The sequence below is a fragment of the Zeugodacus cucurbitae genome, chromosome 4 (genome assembly GCF_028554725.1).
Source record: "Zeugodacus cucurbitae isolate PBARC_wt_2022May chromosome 4, idZeuCucr1.2, whole genome shotgun sequence".
NCBI classification, from domain to species: Eukaryota; Metazoa; Arthropoda; class Insecta; order Diptera; family Tephritidae; genus Zeugodacus; species Zeugodacus cucurbitae.
The window spans coordinates 29,862,149-29,884,773 of NC_071669.1; the positions used below are offsets into that span (position 1 = coordinate 29,862,149).

The 22,625-nt window shown below is 37.5% G+C and overlaps 2 protein-coding genes across 3 annotated transcripts in view; one reads left to right on the top strand and one right to left on the bottom strand.

Annotated features, from left to right (window-relative positions):
- Positions 1-220: 220 nt before the first annotated feature.
- The window catches only part of Lrrc15_0 (leucine-rich repeat-containing protein 15), a 47,087-nt gene continuing 24,682 nt past the window's right edge, over positions 221-22,625 (bottom strand). For both annotated transcript variants that reach the window (XM_054229009.1, XM_054229008.1), the window contains 3 exons: positions 2,074-2,222; positions 1,759-2,018; positions 221-960 (listed from right to left, as the gene is read on the bottom strand). In XM_054229009.1, coding sequence (XP_054084984.1) covers positions 582-960; positions 1,759-2,018; positions 2,074-2,222 — 788 coding nt within the window. In that variant the 3' untranslated portion in view covers positions 221-581. The remainder of the gene's footprint in view (positions 961-1,758; positions 2,019-2,073; positions 2,223-22,625) is intronic.
- Positions 16,802-17,799, top strand: LOC128921395 (uncharacterized). The gene is made up of 2 exons (XM_054229010.1): positions 16,802-17,371; positions 17,427-17,799. Exons 1-2 carry the CDS (start codon positions 17,015-17,017, stop codon positions 17,478-17,480), a joined length of 411 nt encoding a protein of 136 aa, XP_054084985.1. The 5' UTR covers positions 16,802-17,014; the 3' UTR covers positions 17,481-17,799.

The window sequence follows — 22,625 nt, forward strand, 5'->3', positions numbered from 1 at the left end:
GTGGGCTTAATAAAAATAAACAATAATAATAAAATGTTCGGTTACACCCGAACTTAGCCCTTACTTTCATGTTTGTTTTTTTACTTTCTTAAAAACTTGAATTATTTTCATTGTTCAGCTGCAGTTGATTAGTGGTCTGTACGCAGAAGATATTTTGAATCAAATGTTCATCACTCACCTAATTGGACTATCAAAAACTATACAATCGAGTACTGAAAATTGACATTAATGTTTATATATTTAAATATGTTTTATTATACTCGTACCAAGAGAACTAACGCAATATGCATATATGTTAAACGTAATCACCCTGACTTAAATACCACAATGAAAATAATTCTAATCACCCATGGGTGTAGTCGTATATATATGTTTCAAGTATAAATTGAAATATGTTGTGTAGTTCATATGAGTTATAACGCGATGCTTTCTTAAGGGAAGTCTGGGAGATAATGACAACATACTGGCCCACTGCCCTTCGCAAAGGTCATCATATCGAAGTAAACCAACTTCGTGTCCACGCAATATGCATATATGTTAAACGTATTCACCCTGACTTAAATACTACAATGAAAATAATTCTAATCACCCATGGGTGTAGTCGTATATATATGTTTCAAGTATAAATTGAAATATGTTGTGTAGTTCATATGAGTTATAACACGATGCTTTCTTAAGGGAAGTCTGGGAGATAATGACAACATACTGGCCCACTGCCCTTCGCAAAGGTCATCATATCGAAGTAAACCAACTTCGTGTCCACCAAGGCTGCCAGGTCCACGACATACCGCCATTTGGCCATCCCATAATTTTTGAGAGAACTCCCGTATCCATCGCGCTAAATACAAAGCATGGCAATCACAATGCCAAGGATTCTTGTCCAATTTGACAGACACTAATTTTTTCAAACTGCTGAGTGCCCCATTTTGTAAATATTGCAACTTATTTGAGTCAATTCGTCTGCAAAGAAAAAATGTATTATATTAAAAAATGAAAGTAAGGACTGTGCGTTAAAAACGTTGTTTTTAAAGCCATCAATAAGAACTAAACATTTTTGTTTTCGTTGGGGTTACCAAGCAACTTGGTTTACAATGAGGACATCACAAATGTACAAAAAAAAAGAGCTCGAAATGCGTAAGTATGCAGAGCTTGACAAGCTGGCCGACATTACCCCTGTCGAAAATTGTACGAAACAATAAAGCAGAAGATTTCAAGTTCGGAACATTCTCATGCGGCAACCAAGGATGTAATCTGGTCATTGAGGTACAGGCCATATTGAGTTTATACATTTTTCCAACCTGCTGAATGGGCATGAATGTGCGACACCAAGAAATAGCGAACCCGATACCCAAATCTATGACGATGGAACAGATGTTCGTTCGCCTGAATATGAAGTAGTTCGAATAGCAATTACGCGTGCGGTTCCCGTTTGACTTTTTATTTATGGACGAAAAAGTGGTCCAAATTACTTTTTAACTTACATACATACTGTATTTAATAATGTCGTTTCCGTTATGCACTTTTTGAAATTCGAAAGCAAATATTTCGATTTTGGAGGATAACTTCGAAAAACCGATAAATCCCTTTCTTTTAATAATTACTCAATCTCACTGAAATAATTGATTTGGTACAAACCTAGGCAAGTGTTGTATAATATAATGAAATATAAAGTTTTCACAATACTTATTATCGTTAAGTTATTAAGTCTGAGTAATCTGTTCTTGAGATAACCTGGTTATTATAGTCAAATATACGTACAGTTTTTCCAACTTTCCCATAGGCGTGAAAACATTATCTTCAATCTTTTTTAGTATGTTGTTGTTTAACATCAGCTTTTCTAAATTAAGTAACCCTTGAAAATCATTTGACTCAATTGTAGTAAGATTATTGGAAAATAAATTAAGACTTATTAGTGAATTCACATTGTTAAACAGACCATCGGGTATATCAGAAAGATAGTTTTGCCCTAACAAAAGTTCCCGCATATTTGTTAGCTCGGAGAACGCATTTCCATCAATCTAGGGGAAAATCACAGCATTAAAAAAATAGGATAAGTGAAAAAAATGATATTACCATCGAAATTCGGTTTGTACTTAAATCCAAAGTAATTAAGCATGTCAAATTGTTTAATAATTCTTTGGACACCCATGAAATTCGATTGTTATTCAGAATTAAGCTCCGTAGGTTCCATAGGCCCGAAAAGTAGTTATCCGAAATGCTTGCTGAAAGTACATAATTTATAATGGTATGTTTAGTATGGTGTCTACATCTACTATATTATGTAGATGCAGTCTTTCTTCTCTCGATTTCATTTGATTTACATACAATTCAAATAAAAATTCGAAACAGTTGATTTCTTTGTAGCAGTTTGACTAAATATAAAAGAAAATAATTCGTTGGTTAAAAATAAAAAAAAAAACAGTTTTTATTAAAAAAACAATGTTTTTAATGTCCGCTTATGATCTGATTCATCAGGTTATGTTAATGTGTTGCCCCCATTGGGCCTCATGCTTAAAACGTGAGCTTGAGCTCGGACTCGATTTTTTGAGTAAAAGGTGCTTATCGTATGCATAATAAAATTTGATGTGTTTGCTTTTACTCGCTGCTTCCGTTTGATCTCATCGTGCTCAGCTTGAACGAAGTTAGATGAGCTGGTGCTCATTTTCATATGCATAAAAACACGCTTTTCCTTTCTTTTGTGAGCTCTTACCCAAATTTTGTTGAGGCTGCCTTATAGTTTACTCGCGTACACTAAAAAGGAATCATGGCTGAATATTTTGTGTCACAAAGAAATATAAAATGTTATCAACAGCGTAAAACAAATTTAACAAGTGAGGATAAAAAATTATATAGGTTTGTATTCTTAATTATTAATTTTTATACTCTCGCAACCTGTTGCACAGAGTATAATAGTTTTGTTCACATAACGGTTGTTTGTGTCACCAAGAAATATAAGAGTTAGATATGGGGTTATATATACATAAATGATCAGGATGACGAGTGGATTTGAAATCCGGATGTCTGTCCGTCCGTCTGTCCGTTTGTCCGTACAAGCGATCACTTGAGTAAAAATTAAGATATATTAATGAAACTTGGAACATATGTTCCTTGGCACCCTGAGGAGGTTGCTTTCGAAAATGGGCAAAATCGGTCCACTGTCACGCCCACAAAATGGCGGAAACCGAAAACCTATACAGTGTCATAACTAAGCCATAAATAAAGTTATGAAACTTAAAATTGGAACATATAATCCCATTAGGGAGGGGCACATTTGGATGTAATTTTTTTTGGAAAAGTGGGCGTGACCCCACCTCCAAAGAGGTTTTTTGTATATAACTTTATTTTATTTTAGCCATTTCCTTATCCAGTCCAAAAATGAAAGAAATCGGATAATAACCACGCCCACCTCCCATAAAAAGGTTAGGTTGAAAATTACTAAAAGTGCGTTAACTCACTAACGAAAAACGTCAGAAACACCAAATTTTACATAAGAAATGGCAGAAGGAAGCTGCACTGAGATTTTTTAACAAAATGGGAAATGGTCGTGGCGTCGCCCACTTATGGATCAAAAACCATATCTCAAGAACTATTCGACCGATGTCAATGGACGGATGTCTGTCCGTCCGTCTGTCCGTCTGTCCGTACAAGCGATCACTTGAGTAAAAATTAAGATATCTTAATGAAACTTGGAACATATGTTCCTTGGCACCATGAGGAGGTTGCTTTCGAAAATGGGCAAAATCGGTCCACTGTCACGCCCACAAAATGGCGGAAACCGAAAACCTATACAGTGTCATAACTAAGCCATAAATAAAGTTATGAAAATTAAAATTGGAACATATAATCCCATTAGGGAGGGGCACATTTGGATGTAATTTTTTTTGGAAAAGTGAGCGTGACCCCACCCCCAAAGAGGTTTTTTGTATATAACTTTATTTTATTTTAGCCATTTCCTTATCCAGTCCAAAAATGAAAGAAATCGGATAATAACCACGCCCACCTCCCATAAAAAGGTTAGGTTGAAAATTACTAAAAGTGCGTTAACTCACTAACGAAAAACGTCAGAAACACCAAATTTTACATAAGAAATGGTAGAAGGAAGCTGCACTGAGATTTTTTAACAAAATGGGAAATGGTCGTGGCGTCGCCCACTTATGGATCAAAAACCATATCTCAAGAACTATTCGACCGATGTCAATGAAATTCGGTAAATAACACTTTCTTGACACCCTGATGACACGGGTGGAATATGGGCGAAATCGGTTCACAACTGCGTCTACTTCCCATATAACTCAATTTTGAATTCTTTTGATTCGTTCACTTTATAATACATATATGCATTAGGAACAAATGAAGATAGCGGAATAAAACATTACACAAATACTGTATTTGAGCTGTGACATCACTTGTGGAAAAATTGTCAAAATCGAACCATGACTTTGGGGCCATCCATAAATTACGTCACACGAATTTAAGGACTTTTTAACCCCTCCCCCCTCCTTGTCACAAGTTGTCACATTTTGAACTGACTCCCCCCCCTGACGTGACATCACCCATTTTCCAATTTTATGGATTTATCATAAAATAAAAAAACAGGTTATTCTATTGATTCTTATATTTATTATACATCTAATAAAATCAACATTTAGTTAAATATTAAAGTACAGAGACAACGGATGACTAGTCAAGAAATAATAGATACTTAATTATGCTAAAAATACAAAACTTAATCATCTTGTGTCCATGGACTTTTGACCCTTTCCTCCTTTATATCATTTATTATTGGTAAATCAGGCACTTCATTTTCGTTCTGAATTTGGATGTCAGGAACATCTTTCGAATAAACATCTTCGTCTTCCATCCATAAAGCATCGTCATCATTCATTAAACAGAGAATCTTTCGGGCACGTCTAGCCTCAATTCTTTGAGGACGAATTTTCGCGATAGGTAACAGCTCTTGTTTTTTATGTGATTGTTTGTGTTAATTGGTGGCTTTATATGAAGAAAAATATAGGACTCATATGCTACACGATCTTTTAAATAAGTATGACTCGACACTAGGGCAATAACTATCATATGGAACTTGTTTAGATGGGATGATGCTTGGAGATTTAATAATATCTGTAGTAATAATGGAGCAAACTTAGCGTCGTTGTCATCACTCCCTGTGACTCCATAATCTTCTGATGTCTATTTAATTAACACAGGTGGTGGGAAAAATCCTTCTTTTAATAATTTCCAAAGACTAGAACGTCTTACACCGCAACATGCAAATAGTTTCACATTTAACTATTTGTAAAAAATAGTGTGGCTCACGTAAATGTTTAGCATGCCAAGTTGCATTATTTTTCAACATCATAGCCTGTTCAATATCCAGTTCAGTAACAGTTGGTGCAACATATTCAGCAACGACTGGAAAATTATCAATGACTAACTTGCTCCAAATCTCAGGCAACACATTGCCCGCACTTTCGAAGTTTCGTTTTTCTAGATCTAAGTCAGTAGTTCGATTAATTGAATCAAGATGTGACCCAAAAGCATCATGTTTTAATAGTACACCAGTAAGTGATCGGCGTGGTACAGAGCAGTCAGTCGTCTAGCACCCAAGAGCGCAGCAGAGCGGGAAACGATATTGCCCTAAATTTTGAAATGTGATGTCACAAAGCTTTTGACCCCCCCTGCCCCTTGTCACACAATGTCACTTCTGACTGATACCCACCCCCCCTTCAAGGTGTGACGTAATTTATGGATGGCCCCTTTTCAAGGCCCCTGATATCGAACATGAAGAACTCAGTGCCTAAGGGTAATTTTTCACCGAAAATATAGGTAAATCCCTCAGATATTTTTATGAAATTCATTCCCTCTGAATTTTTTTCTTATAACAGTATCTCTTTGTACCTGAAATGGTAAAAATCGGGTCATAACTTCCCCCAGATCCCATATACCTAATTATAAGTAATATTAAATTAAGTGAGCGTACAGTCTTCGAGTCATATGTAGAAGTTCACGTAAGTGAGGAAAGTTTCTGACTGTCATTCACTTGGGAGTGGCCAGGAACGACTCTTTTACATGTGGCTCAAGCAGCTCACGACTTCCGGTCTTAGACCAAGTATCCTCTGGGTAGCCAACAGACATCCGTTTGGAGGCGAGCTAAAGTGAGAAGGCGAAACCCGCCACATAAAAACACCCCCCAATGAAAAGAACAAAACAGCCTCGGATGAGAGACCTCAATTTTGATGACGACCACTGCAAACGTTTAAAGGACTACGAAATAAGGGCATGCACCTGGAATGTCCGGACCCTTAATTGGGAAGGTGCCTCTGCCCAGCTGGTTGATGTCCTCGTAAGAGTAAAGGCTGACATCACCGCAATCCAAGAAATGCCATGGACGGGACAAGGACGGAAGAAGGTGGGTCCTTGTGACATCTACTACAGCGGCCATATAAAGGAGCGCAAATTCGGTGTGGCATTCGTGGTGGGAGAGAGACTCCGTTGTCGAGTCCTGGCATTCACTCCGGTGGATGAACGTCTAGCCACAATCCGCATCAAAGCGAGGTTCTTCAACATATCGCTGATTTGCGCCCACGCCCCGACGGAAGAAAAGGACGAAGTGATCAAAGATACCTTCTATGAGCGCCTAGAACGTACCTATGAGCGCTGCCCCCGCCACGATGTCAAAATCGTGCTTGGCGATTTCAACGCTAGGGTGGGTAAAGATGGTGTCTTTGGCACAACAGTCGGAAAATTCAGCCTCCATGACGAAACATCACCAAACGGTCTGAGGCTGATCGACTTCGCCGGGGCCCGAAATATGGTCGTCTGTAGTACTAGATTCCAGCATAAGAAAATCCATCAAGCTACTTGGCTATCCCCGGATCGAATCACTCGCAACCAGATCGATCATGTTGTGATAGATGGACGACATGTCTCCAGTGTTTTTGATGTGCGTACGCTTCGTGGTCCCAACATCGACTCGGACCACTATCTTGTAGCAGCTAAGATACGCACCCGCCTCTGTGTAGAAAAGCGCACACATCAACAAACACAAGGAAGGTTCGACATCGAGAAGCTGCAATCACAACCGACAGCCGAACGATTTTCTACTCGACTTGCACTCCTGCTCTCTTAGAGCACTCATCAGCATCTCGGTATAAGGGAGCTGTGGGACGGCATATCAAACTCCTTACGTACAGCTGCAACCGAAACCATTGGTTTTCGGAAAAGTAAAAAAAACAGCTGGTATGATGAGGATTGTCGTCTCGCAGTGGAGAGAAAACAGACTGCCTACCTCGCAATGTTGCGATCGACCGCAACACGAGCGGGATGGGAAAGATACCGAGAGCTGAAGAGGGAAGCGAGACGCATTTGCAGACAAAAAAAGAAAGAGGCCGAAATGCGTGAGTATGAAGAGCTTGACAAGCTGGCCGACAGGGGTAATGCTCGAAAATTTTACGAAAAGATCCGGCGACTAACTGAAGGTTTCAAGACCGGAGCACGCTCCTGTAGGACCCCCAGAGGTGATCTAGTTATTGATGACCAGAGTATACTGAGTTTGTGGAGGGAACACTTCTCCAGCCTGCTGAATGGCAGTGAAAGTACAACACCAGGAGATGGCGAACCCGATTCCCCAATCGACGACGATGGAGCAGATGTTCCATTGCCCGACCGTGAAGAAATTCGAATAGCAATTACCCGCTTGAAGAACAATAAGGCGGCGGGTGAGCTGATATGGTGCTTGCATCAGCTTCTTTGACGATTGGAATCTCAGTGTACTCTGCCCAATACACAAAAAGGGAGACCCCACAATTTGCGCCAATTACCGTGGGATAAGCCTCCTCAACATCGCATATAAGGTTCTGTCGAGCGTATTGTGTGAAAGACTAAAGCCCACCGTCAACAAACTGATTGGACCTTATCAATGTGGCTTTAGACCTGGAAAATCAACAACAGACCAGATATTCACCATGCGCCAAATTTTGGAAAATAGGATCGACACACACCATCACTTTGTCGACTTTAAAGCTGCTTTCGACAGCACGAAAAGGAGCTGCCTTTATGCCGCGATGTCTGAATTTGGTATCCCCGCAAAACTAATACGGCTGTGTAAGCTGACGTTGAGCAACACCAAAAGCTCCGTCAGGATCGGGAAGGACCTCTCCGAGCCGTTCGATACCAGACGAGGTTTCAGACAAGATGACTCACTCTCGTGTGATTTCTTTAACCTGATGCTGGAAAAAATTATAAGAGCTGCAGAGCTAAACCGAGAAGGTACAATCTTCTACAAGAGTGTACAACTACTGGCGTACGCCGATGATATCGATATCATTGGAAACAACACCCGCGCCGTTAGTTCTGCTTTCTCCAGACTGGATAAGGAAGCGAAGCGTATGGGTCTGGTGGTGAACGAGGACAAGACGAAATATCTCCTGTCGTCAAACAAACAGTCAGTGCATTCGCGTCTTGGCTCCCACGTCACTGTTGACAGTCATAACTTTGAAGTTGTAGATAATTTCGTCTACCTGGGAACCAGCATTAACAGCAATAACAATGTCAGCCTGGAAATCCAACGCAGAATCACTCTTGCCAACAGGTGCTACTATGGACTAAGTAGGCAATTGAAAAGTAAAGTCCTCTCTCGACGAACAAAAACCAAACTCTACAAGTCTCTCATCATTCCCGTCCTACTTTACGGTGCAGAAGCGTGGACGATGTCAACATCCGATGAGACGGCACTAGGAGTTTTCGAGAGAAAGGTTTTGCGGAAGATTTATGGTCCCTTAAGAATTGGCAACGGCGAATACCGCAGACGATGGAACGATGAGCTGTATGTGTTATTCGACGACATAGACATATTCCAGCGAATAAAAAAACAGCGGCTACGCTGGCTAGGTCATGTTGTCCGAATGGATGAAAGTGCTCCAGCTCTGATAGTATTGGATGCAGTACCCGCTGGTGGAAGCAGAGGAAGAGGGAGACCTCCACTCCGATGGAAGGACCAGGTGGAGAGGGACCTGGCTTCGCTTGGAATAACCAATTGGCGCCAAACTGCCAGAAGGAGGGATGCGTGGCGCGCTGTTTTGGACTCGGCTATAACCGCGTAAGCGGTGTCTACGCCAGTCAAGAAGAAGAAGATAGTCTTCGATACATTGTATCTTGGTGGTGAAAACGAGTGAAATCGGTTAGGAATTACCTCAGTCCCCATATACTATTTATGATGATTTTCGTTATTCTATTGAACTTTATACCGAATATATGGGCCGAATTGTGTTATCTTTATAAAATTACATCAATAAATTGCGATAGTATAAAATATTCGGTTACACACGAAATTAGCCCTTCCTTACTTGTTTTACATGTAATTAATAATAAAATGTTAAATATATAGGTTTGATGATAGTAGCATCTGCTGGTTGGCTAATTATTTTTTGAGGAGTCAGAAGAATCACGTGGTGGTGCTCTCAGCAACATTGATAAAATTCTCCTCTATTTACGATTTTGTGCAGATCCTGGATTCCAAATGGTATAGCCACAGATATTGGAGTCCACCAGTCGACTGTGTCGCGAACTATTGCGGAAGTTGCGAAACTTATATCTGCCACAGCAAGCGAGTGGATAAAATTCCCAAAAGATACAGATGAAATAAAAGATGTTCAAATGAAATGGGAATCAAATTATTGCTCTCCATTTGCAATTGGAGTGATTGAATGTACACATATAAAAATTAAAAAACCCACCCATCAAAGCGATGAGTATATTTGTAGAAAAGGCTTTCCACTCCATAAATGTGCAAGCAACTTGTGATGGAGGGAACTTTTTACAAGCGTTGACATATCCTGGCCTGATTCAGTTCATGACTCATGTATATTACGAAACATCGAGGTATATAGAATAATGCAAAATGCAAGCAACGATGCATTACTTCTCGGGGATGAGGGCTATGGCATATGGCCCTGGCTAATGACACCTTTCCGGAACCCAACCACTGCTATAGAAAAAACATTCAACAAAGTGTTTACAAGGGAATGTGTCATTATAGAACGGTATTTTGGGCAATTGAAGTAAAGATGTTCGATACTTCAATACAAAATTCGTGTATCGACAGAATTAGCGCCCCATGTAATAGCCAGTAGTTGCATAACATAGCTAAATTTTTAAATGATATCGAACAACAATCAGCAAGAAATTCAGAAGCTGGAAAAAACAAAAGGATAAGGATAGCAAATTTGTTATTAAACTAGTTTATAGAAGATATTTAATTTTTTTTATAAAAATAATAAACGCAAATACAATAAACTTTTTATTACGAAAATAATATAAATTTAATTCACTTTTAGGCAAGATCTGCATCTTTGTAGAAAGCACTTTGTTTTGCTTTAACAAAATAAGCCTCTGCAGACTTTGAAAATTCAAATCCTTTGTCTCATCAGTTTCATAATGACCCAAAACTGCTGTTGACTTTTTGTTAACCTTCAAAAATAAACAACATATAGCAAAACGTAAAATAAAATATAAAAAGAGTGCGTGGAGTCCCTACGCGCGGATGAAGTTATACTTCTTAGTGATATTCCAAGAAATGCATATCATTTTGTATGAAAGAAAACTAGCGAGAGACATTTTCTTAAATTCACATTTTATAAATTTATTATGCACATTTTATAAACCAAAGTCCAAATCAATTATCATTTCTGGGTTCTGACGGATTTATATCTATAATATTTACAATTTGATTATGATAACTAAAATACGATATGAAATGTCTTACATCTATTTTATCTATATTTCACGCGAATACCGCATCAATAGTCGTACCTCCTTTTGTCGTAGGATCATTTCTTCCATTGATCATTTCTAATGAAAATTTCTCTCTGAGGAACGCCAGTAATGGTCCAGCTTCTGGCAATGAAAAATTTACATTAAAATCTCCCGCAAGGAGTACCGGTTGCTCGCTATACTCTACTGGTTCTCCGATAATATCTGCAAAAGCTTGCGAACCTGCAGTTGACAACGATAATAAAGCTTTACCGATGAACAATTTCATATCTCTCATCGATGAATTTGGTGATATATAAATGGCAATTAAATTCAATTTTTTATTATTATGATTATCGCTAGGGTTAGATAGAATGGGAAACTGATTTGTCACAATTGCTATGTGCTAATTATAATCCTTCAACAAACAAACTTCCAGGTAAGTGTAAGGTTATCGAATTCAAATTTTGTTGTTGATTTTGCTCTTTGCTTATATTTTTACAGTTCATCTCTCTCTTGGAACCAATGATGACAATTGTACGTTTGATACATTAGAAGAGACATCAGCAACAACAACATCAGAAACAAAAGCAACAGCGACATCAGTAGCAAAACAAAAAAAGCGCCGTTGCACTAATAATGATGACCAACCTGGAATGTTTTTGAAGTTATACTTCTTATACGAGTTCGGAACAGTTCCGATAATTGTTGCGCAACAGCAAGATTATGCATAAACATTCATATGTACTAAAGAGCTGCAAAAATACATTTGCCACTAACATGCTTGCAAGCACTCCTAGTATTGTACTCTACTCAAAAGAGAATGCGAACCTTTAACAGCACAAAGCCGCTACTCTCCATTGAGAGTGCAATTACTAATTATACTCTTTGTGTTGAACCAAACGAAGTAAACTACTAGCCACGATCGTGAACAACAGTTAACCGAAGCTACAGCAACAAGTAGAGAAAATATTTCGTGCTGCTTGTATTACTCCCAAGTACTTTTAAATCCGAAATTAGTTTTTGCTTGTTTGTAACTTGGCTGGTATTGCTTGCGCTGAAATTTTGTCATTATTTAATTACGGATATGGAACTTGATAGCGTAAGTATGTATGTATGTATGTGATTGGCGTTGCAACCGTTTAGCCGGTTACAGCCGAATCGACGATATCACCTCTCTCTCTCCTTCGCAGTTCGGCGCCAGTTGGAGATCCCAAGTGTAACCAGGTCGCTCTCAACCTGGTCCCTCCAACGGAGTGGAGGCCTTCCCCTTCCTCGGCTTCCTCCGTCGGGTACTGCATCGAACTCTTTCAGGGCTGGAGTGTTTTCGTCCATTCGGACAACATGACCTAGCCAGCGTAGCCGCTGTCTTTTTATTCGCTGAACTATGTCAATGTCGTCGTATAACTCGTACAGCTCATCGTTCCATCATCTGCGGTATTCGCCGTTGCCAGTGTTCTGAGGACCATAAATCTTGCGCATAATTTTCCTCTCGAAAACTCCTAGTGTCGTCTCATCTGATGTTGACATCCTCCAAGCTTCTGCACCGTAGAGCAGGACGGGAATGATAAGCGACTTGTAGAGCTTGATTTTGGTTCGTCTAGAGAGGAATTTACTGTTCAATTGCCTACTCAGTCCAAAGTAGCACCTGTTGGCAAGAGTTATTCTGCGCTGGATTTCGAGGCTGACATTGTTCGTGTTGTTGATGCTGGTTCCCAGGTGTACGAAATTATCTACGACCCCGAAGTTATGACTGTCAACAGTGACGTGGGAGCCAAGACGCGAATGCGCCGACTGTTTGCTTGATGACAGGAGATATTTCGTCTTGTCCTCATTCACCTCCAGACCCATTCGCTTCGCCTCCTTATCCATGCGGGAAAAAGCAGAACAAACGGCGCGGTTGTTGCTTCCGATGATATCAATATCATCGGCGTACGCCAGGAGATGTACACTCTTGTAGAAGATTGTACCTTCTCAGGTACCTTCTCAGGTACATCAGGTTAAAGAAGTCGCACGATAGTGAGTCACCTTGTCTGAAACCTCGTTTGGTATCGAACGGCTCGGAGAGGTCCTTCCCAATCATGACGGAGCTTTTGGTGCTGCTCAACGTCAACTTACACAGCCGTATTAGTTTTGCGGGGATACCAAATTCAGACATCGCGGCATAAAGGCAGCTCCTTTTCGTGCTGTCGAAAGCAGCTTTAAAATCGACAAAAAGGTGGTGTGTGTCGATCCTTTTTTCACGGGTCTTCTCCAAGATTTGGCGCATGGTGAATATCTGGTCAGTTGTCGATTTTCCAGGTCTAAAGCCACACTGATAAGGTCCAATCAGTTTGTTGACGGTGGGCTTTAGTCTTTCACACAGTACGCTCGATAGAACCTTGTAGGCGATATTTGGGAGGATAATTGGCGCAGATTGTGGGATCTCCCTTTTTATGGATTGGGCAGAGCACACTGAGATTCCAATCGTCAGGCATGCTTTCTTCCGACCATATTCTGCAAAGAAGCTGATGCATGCACCTTATCAGTTCTTCGCCGCCGTATTTGAATAGTTCTGCCGGTAATCTATCGGCCCCCGCTGCTTTGTTGTTCTTCAAGCGGGTAATTGCTATTCGAATTTCTTCATGGTCGGGTAATGATAGCGTAAGTATTAAATATATATTTACGCTTAATGTTGAAAATAAAATCGATATAGAAATGCATAAGTACGAAAACACTGACGTCGATTTTTATGATGATTTCGAGATTATTCAGTGGTGGGACGGTCACAAAGAGGATTTTCCAATTTTATATAAACTGAGCTGTCGAATTTTAGCAACTCCAGCATCCTCAGCTCCTTCTGAAAGAGTGTTTTCCGTCGTCCGGAATATTATAACCGAGAAACGCTGCAGCATTAGTTGTAATGACAGCGTAATAAATAAGATAATGTTCCTGCATTCAAGTATAGACTAAAAACGTATTTAAAAAAATAAGAATTTATGTGCATTATAATTATTTTCTCTGTCTTTGAAAAAAGTTCTTTTGTTAATTTTGTATTTTCTTTCCTTCCGTGTTTTTTCTGAAAGATTATATCCGTCTTTGTTTATCAAATAAACTGCATACAAAAATTTATGTTTCATTAACGAGTTTTCATTATCTTAATGCAGCAAAGCAAATTGAGTGTACCAATAATCAACAGCTCCATAGATATCAGCAAATACTCCAAGCACAGTTCACTACTTTAGCACTACTTTGTCTTGTTGGGCGGTTTAAATGTATTCATGCAGCGCTTTATTATTCGAATGAGCTATGTAAATTAAAAAATAAAAAAGCTCGTGCTTTTAAACTTTATAAAAAAACTGGAGCTCTTGTTGACTATTTAAAATATTCTAAATTGCGTCGTCAGTTTGAGGAACTTAACAAAAAATGTTATAAAAACTACATAATCAAAGTAAAAAATAATATTATTCGTAATCCGAAATTGTTTTATAGTTTCGTTAACTCCAAACGCAGGATTTCCAATTTCCCGTCCGCGATGAAATATAAATCAACAATGTCATGTGACAATTATATAATTTCTAATATGTTTGCAGAATTCTTCAAATCCAATTATTGTTCAAACAACCCTATGAATGTGCCATATCATCAAGTGTTATGTCCGAGTACTGTAATTAATACACCAATTATTTCTGAAACAGATGTCTTAAATTATTTAGTTACGTTAAAAAATTCGTTTAAATATGGCCCTGATATGATTCCATCAAGCTTTCTTAAAAATTGTGCAAAATATATCTATCTGCCCTTAACTAAGCTTTTCAACATATCTCTTAAACAAGTTATTTTTCCGTCAATGTGGAAAAACTCTTTTATAATACCTTTGCATAAAAGTGGAGTTAGATCATCTGTTGAGAACTATAGGGGGATAGCTAAAATGTCAGCTATACCCAAACTTTTTGAAGCTATTGTCACTGACCAAATAACTTTCTTAATCTCTCCTTTAATTTCATTTTCTAAGCATGGATTTTGTAAAGGGAAATCTACAGTAACAAACTTGCTTGAATTTGTAAACCATGTGTCAATGGGTTTTAGGGATAATAAGAATACTGATGTTATATATACAGACTTTAGTAAAGCATTCGATAGAGTAAACCACTCAATTCTTTTGCAAAAACTGGATCTTCTTGGTTTTCAACCAAGACTTCTTGAATGGGTATCCTTATATGTTACTAACAGAAAACAACAAGTTTTATTTAATAATACATTATCCGATTCAATTAGTGTCACTTCAGGGGTTCCACAGGGTAGTCATCTCGGCCCGATTCTGTTCTTGTTGTTCATCAATGATATACCTTCTGTAATTAAGTTTTCAGAAATTTTATTATATCCGGATGATGTAAAACTTTTTAAATCATACACTTCTCAAAACGAAAGGACTGAGTTGCAATCGGATTTAAATAATTTAAGGTGTCACAAAAATGATATGCCACTGAATCTTAAAAAATGTAAAACGATGTGCTTTTCCCGTAGAACTGTTGATCTTTCTCCCTATGTAATAAATAACTTCAGTTTAGAGCAAGTTTTTAGCTTTGTTGATTTAGGAGTTACTATGGACCCTACTCTAATTCTCATGTAAATTCAATCTCTACTGTAAATTCAATTGTCTTAAAAGCTAAAGGTGCTCTTAGCTTTGTTAATCGTTGGTCTAAAGAATTTAGGTATCCGTATATTACTAAAATTCTTTTTACAACATTGGTAAGGCCTATATTGGAGTATGGTTCTGTGGTATGGAATCCTAGCTATCAATCCCATTCTGATAAGCTTGAGTCCGATCAAAAACAATTTTTACTTTTTGCTTTAGGCCACTTACATTGGGATTCAAGATTGAATCTTCCCCCGTATACTAGTCGTTTAAAACTTATAAATCTTCCCACACTCACTAGTCGCAGAGAAATGCTAGGTATAATTTTTCTAGTAAAACTTCTGAATGGTTTAGTTTGTAGTTCATTCCTTTTGTCTGATATTAAGTTTAATGTCCCATTGCGTTCATCCAGGCAGTTTAGACCATTATTTCTAAAATCTTCTAGAACAAATTTTGAGTGAAATGAACCATTCTGCCGAATATGCCATGATTTTAATTCGCATTCCAGCACATTTGATCCATCTGACTCAATATTTAGCATCAAAAAAACTATTTTGTATTCTCTTAATAAATAATATTCAGAAATTTTTAACTTTTTGTTTTTATAAATTTTTAAATCTCAGCTGTTGAAATGTTTCTTTCTGTAGCTGAGCAGTTTGAGAACCGGACGCTTAAAAATCTCTTGCCTTTCTAGACTCGGCAAATTCCGCTCGTATGCGGACTGCGCCCCACGCGTCGGTTGGGCGGGAGGAGGGTAATCGTTTGGGTTATATATATATATATGCGTTCACGTAAGTTTGTCAACCACCAAAAATCAAAAGCAATGTTCTACAAAAACAACAAGCGCCAAAAATTTATGTCGATATGTTTACATGCTCATACATATTCATACATATTTACGACAAGCCGAGTTTCTACCAACAACGCAATGTAGCGTCGCGCAGGCGACCATCATTTTTTCGACACATCGAATTTTACAGAGTCGTTTCAAGTGATCCCTCCGTAATTATAAATGCGCAAAATATGTTTTGGATAGTATTGACTTATTATTAGCAAATATAAATAATTAAATGTATTTAAATATTCTACTAATATATGATGCCAAATATTAATGTACTACAATTTATTGTAGTAAGAATCAAGACATAAAACAATCCATTATAATATGAGTTGGGGACATGGACCTCTTTGCCTGCGAAAATGCGACACTGATTACAAGCCTGTGGCAAAAAAATTACTATTTGCGGTCATTTGTTGCCCGTGGCAACGAAGATTTTACAAGAAATGTACTACAAAACATACATATGTACATGTTTATATGTCATTGAACAAACACACAAACTTACATTTGTATATGCGTGCACGTAAGTTTGTCAACCACCAAATTTACATTATCCCAGTGAACAAACAGAAAAAACATTTATGAACGACAACGAGCCTCCTGTATCCGTACCAAATTTTGATTTCGTTGTAAGATTTCAACGAAATGAAACAAGAAATTCAGGCGTTGCTATTTATCACAATGAACAAGACAAATGTCATATTCTCACTCCTCATTTAGATATAAAGGCTCCGTACGCGAGTGATGCTGATGTGACGATATCAACATCAACAAGAATTGGCGATTTGTGTACGGTAGAATGCAAAATGAACCCTAGCGATAATCATAATAATAAAAAATTGAATTTAATTGCCATTTATATATGGCCAAATTCATCGATGAGAGATATAAAATTGTTAATCGGTAAAGCTTTATTACCGTTGTCAACTGTAGGTTCGCAAGCTTTTGCAGATATTATCGGAGAACCAGTAGAGTATAGCGAACAACCGGTACTCCTTGCGGGAGATTTTATTGTAAATTTCTCATTGCCAGAAGCTGAATTATTACTGGCATTCCTCAGAGAGAAATTTTCATTAGAAATGATCAATGGAAGAAATGATCCTACGACAAAAGGAGGTACGACTATTGATGCGGTATTCGCGAGAAATATAGATAAAATAGATGTAAGAAATTTCATATCGTATTTTAGTTATCATAATCCAATTGTAAATATTATAGATATCAATCCGTCAGAACCCAGAAATGATAATTGATTTGGACTTTGGTTTATAAAATGTGCATAATAAATTTATAAAATGTGAATTTAAGAAAGTGTCTCTCGCTAGTTTTCTTTCATACAAAATGATATGCATTTCTTGGAATATCACTAAGAAGTATAACTTCATCCGCGCGTAGGGACTCCACGCACTATTTTTTATTGCCTGTTTTATTCATGTCTATTTTTTATGCGACATTTCATGTTAGATATTTTTTATACTCTCGTAACAAACTTGCTAAAGAGAGTATTATAGTTTTGTTCACATAACGGTTGTTTGTAACACCCAAAACTAAACGAGTTAGATATAGGGTAATATATACCAATGTGATCAGGGTGAAGAGTGGAGTTCAAATCCGAATGTTTGTCTGTCCGTCTGTCCGTCCGTCCGTCTATCCAACTGTAACTTGAGTAAAAATTAAGATATCTTCATGAAACTTGGTACACTTATTTCATGGCACCATTGGAAGGTTGCTTTCGCAAATGAGCAAAATCGGACCACTGCCACGCACACAAAATGGCGAAAACCGAAAACACATAAAGTGCCATAACTAAGCCATAAATAAAGCTATGGAAATAAAATTTGGTATGAAGGATCGTACTATGAAGGAGGATATTTGGATGTAATTTTTTTGGGGAAGTGGGCGTGGCTCCGTCCCCAAATAGGTTTTTTGTACATATCTCGCAAACCAATAGAGCTATATAAACCAAGCTTTCTGCAGTCGTTTTTTTAGCCACTTCTTAATAACTACAGTCCAAAAATGAAAGAAATCAGATTGAAAATTACTAAAAGTGGATTAACTCACTAAAGAAAAACGTCAAAACGTCTAAATTTCACATAAGAAATGGCAGATGGAAGCTACACTCAGATTTTTTTACAAAATGGAAAATGGGCATGGCGTCGCCCACTTATGGGTCAAAAACAATATCTCAGGAACTACTCGACCGATTTCAATGAAACTTGGTTTGTAATAGTTTCCTTACATCCCAATGATATGTTGTGAAAATAGGTCAAATCGCTTCACAACCACACTTACTTCCTATATACCATATATAAAGTAAACACTAGTGAAGATATCGGTGCAGAACTTTGCACAAATACTATGTTTATAGTGTGTCAGTCCCATTCTAAAAATCGCCGAAATCGGACCATAGGTTTTTAAGGCCCCATATATCGAACACAAGGACCTCGGTGCTTCTAACTTTATATTATGGTTTCCAACTTTCAAAAAGTTTCAATGGACATTTTACAATATATATGACGAATATGGGTCAAATTATGTATTATATAATTAAATAAATAAATTGCGAGAGTATAAAATGTTCGGTTACACCTGAACTTAGTCCTTCTTTACTTGTTTTATTATATTTTTCTCCGTTAATTCTATGCCAAATCTCTGCTTAATTTCTGTTACACATGTTTCAATAGTTTGTTTTTTTTTTATTTTTAATACTCGGTAATTGACTTCTCTAGCAAATATTTATTTTGTTTTTAGTTTTTCTATCAAAAATTTTGAAATATCGTCAGTTTCCATTTTATTATTAATATATGATTCCACTTCACTTTCACCTGACGACATGTTTTCTTTTCTGTTGTTGATGAAGATGTGGCAGCAGCGGAGATAACTATGTAGAAGCGATGTCCTATGAATTACGCACTAGAGCGTTGAAACGGCACTTTATAATTTTGATGATTTATCATTTTTTTTTGTCACGGTACTTTTAGCCGAAACTGTTTCAAACGCTTTGGTACATTTTTTTCTTAACGGACTGTACCTACCGTTAACAAGTTTCCTTACACACATATATATGTATATGCATATATGCCAGCCTCCCCTTTCTTATGTACTCCATGTACATATGTATATTTTGTGTTTCTCTTTTTGCACTTATTTGTTCACTTTTTGCAATTGCACTTTTTGTTTAAGGTTTAGGTAAGTAAAGGTAAGAATTTCCATGTAATATTTAGCATGGTTATATATATTATACATGTATATACAGTGGAACTTCCATAACTCGAATTTCTATAACTCGAAGTTCTCCATAACTCGAACTTTTGAATTGGCAATAGAGTGCAACTATCATACAAATTTCCTTCCATAAATCGAACTTTTTGGTCAGGACATAATACAAAATTTTAAATTTTACTATCGAGACAGAACTTTAAAAGAGTCCAAACTGCAACAAACCAAATTACAGAATATATGATTTATCATGTACATAAATCCTCGGAATCCAGCGCAGAATAACTCTTGCCAACAGGTGCTACTTTGGACTGAGTAGGCAATTGAACAGTAAAGTCCTCTCTCGACGAACCAAAATCAAGCTCTACAAGTCGCTTATCATTCCCGTCCTGCTTTACGGTGCAGAAGCTTGGACGATGTCAACATCAGATGAGACGACACTAGGAGTTTTCGAGAGGAAAATTTTGCGCAAGATTTATGGTCCTCAGAACATTGGCAACGGCGAATACCGCAGACGATGGAACGATGAGCTGTACGAGTTATACGACGACATTGACATAGTTCAGCGAATAAAAAGACAGCGGCTACGCTGGCTAGGTCATGTTGTCCGAATGGACGAAAACACTCCAGCCCTGAAAGTGTTCGATGCAGTACCCGCCGGAGGAAGCCGAGGAAGGGGAAGGCCTCCACTCCGTTGGAGGGACCAGGTGGAGAGCGACCTGGTTACACTTGGGATCTCCAACTGGCGCCGAACTGCGAAGGAGAGAGACAGGTGGCGCACTATCGTCGATTCGGCTATAACCGGCTAAACGGTTGCAACGCCAATCACATACATACATACATAAAGCTTTATGCGAAGAAAATAAATAAAACTGGGTATAAATCTATATTTGACAGCTTTTTGAAAATTTATATGTTTTAATTAAAATTCTATAACTCGAAGTCTCTCTAACTGGAAGTTTTTTTGTGTATTATGTTGATTCGAGTTAGAGAAGTTCCACTGTATTTTTCGTTTCAGCAACCACACTGTACGTCACTTTCCCTTTCTTTATTTTTATTTTTCTTTTTCTTTTTATTCTTTTAGAAATTTGGTAAGCACAGGAAAGTAGATTATAGGTACATTTGTGTGTACGTATATTTCACAACTTTTTTGCGCACACGTGTATGTACATATATAATTTATATGTAATTATTATTATTTATTTGCTTTATATTTTATTACTTCTTTTGATTCTATTATTTATTTATTTATTTGCCAGTGTACATATCACTTTACCACTTGAATGTACATACATATGTATGTAGACATAAACATATGTATCTAAATTTCTTTTGTACATTATTTTATTATTTTCATTTTGTTATTTATAATTTATTTAGTATTAGGTTTAAAAATATACATATATTTCGCTTGACGCAACATCTTCAATAACAATTAGATGTTTGTTCTCCTTTTGCTCAAGTAATTGTAATTGGTTTGAACTCATTTTTATGCAATTGAGCAAAAGCTGTTGCTGTTTGATCGAACTCGACTTACGAGCAATTGCTCACCTGCCTCAACTCTGCGCTTTTACTCGTTTTTATGCATGAGGGCCATTGTGTCACACTATCTCGTCATTTATTTTGGCAACTCCATCATATTGGTTAAGGAATCAATACCATGGTTAGACCTATGGTATTTGTTGTTTGCTAGTTTCTGCATATCTAGGTTCCGCACTATTCTGCAGATTTCACAATTTAGTAGGGATGTTTTTACTATTCTATAGATCATTTTTATAGGAGTAATTGTAAGTAATGAATTTGTGTTGGCTTATTGTATAAGTAATATGATTGTCAGAAATTAGTTTATTCCTTCGTATGTGCTGAAGTCGACCTGAATAGTTTACTTTACAATATGTAAAGTTAACAATAGGTAAGATATCGGAACAGAACTTTGCATTAATACTTTTCTAAAATTCGCCGAAATCGCACCATAGGCTTTCAAGTCCCCATATATCGAACATGAGGACCTCGGTGCTTCTAATCTAAGTAATGTTAGGGTTTCCAACTTTCAATGGACTTTATACCATATATATGACGAATATGTGGGCCAAATTGTCTATTATATAAAGGGTGATTTTTTAAGAGCTTGATAACTTTTTAAAAAAAAAAAACGCATAAAATTTGCAAAATCTCATCGGTTCTTTATTTGAAACGTTAGATTGGTTCATGACATTTACTTTTTGAAGATAATTTCATTTAAATGTTGACCGCGGCTGCGTCTTAGGTGGTCCATTCGGAAAGTCCAATTTTGGGCAACTTTTTCGAGCATTTCGGCCGGAATAGCCCGAATTTCTTCGGAAATGTTGTCTTCCAAAGCTGGAATAGTTGCTGGCTTATTTCTGTAGACTTTAGACTTGACGTAGCCCCACAAAAAATAGTCTAAAGGCGTTAAATCGCATGATCTTGGTGGCCAACTTACGGGTCCATTTCTTGAGATGAATTGTTCTCCGAAGTTTTCCCTCAAAATGGCCATAGAATCGCGAGCTGTGTGGCATGTAGCGCCATCTTGTTGAAACCACATGTCAACCAAGTTCAGTTCTTCCATTTTTGGCAACAAAAAGTTTGTTAGCATCGAACGATAGCGATCGCCATTCACCGTAACGTTGCGTCCAACAGCATCTTTGAAAAAATACGGTCCAATGATTCCACCAGCGTACAAACCACACCAAACAGTGCATTTTTCGGGATGCATGGGCAGTTCTTGAACGGCTTCTGGTTGCTCTTCACCCCAAATGCGGCAATTTTGCTTATTTACGTAGCCATTCAACCAGAAATGAGCCTCATCGCTGAACAAAATTTGTCGATAAAAACATTTCGAACCGAACACTGATTTTGGTAATAAAATTCAATGATTTGCAAGCGTTGCTCGTTAGTAAGTCTATTCATGATGAAATGTCAAAGCATACTGAGCATCTTTCTCTTTGACACCATGTCTGAAATCCCACGTGATCTGTCAAATACTAATGCATGAAAATCCTAACCTCAAAAAAATCACCCGTTAATTAAATAAATGAATTGCAAGAGTATAAAATGTTCGGTCACAACCGATCTTAGCCCTTCCTTAATTGTTGTTTTTGCATTTAACAGCATCAAGTCGTGACATTATTAGATAAAGAAAGTCTTGATATAATTAATATATTATATAACTTGGGAAAT

Coding starts and splice junctions, on each gene's coding strand:
- LOC128921395 (XM_054229010.1), top strand. CDS start 17,015: ATGAACCCTAGCGATAATCATAATAATAAAAAATTGAATTTAATTGCC. Junction 17,372..17,426: donor GAAATATAGATAAAATAGAT/GTAAGAAATTTC, acceptor TAAATATTATAG/ATATCAATCCGTCAGAACCC.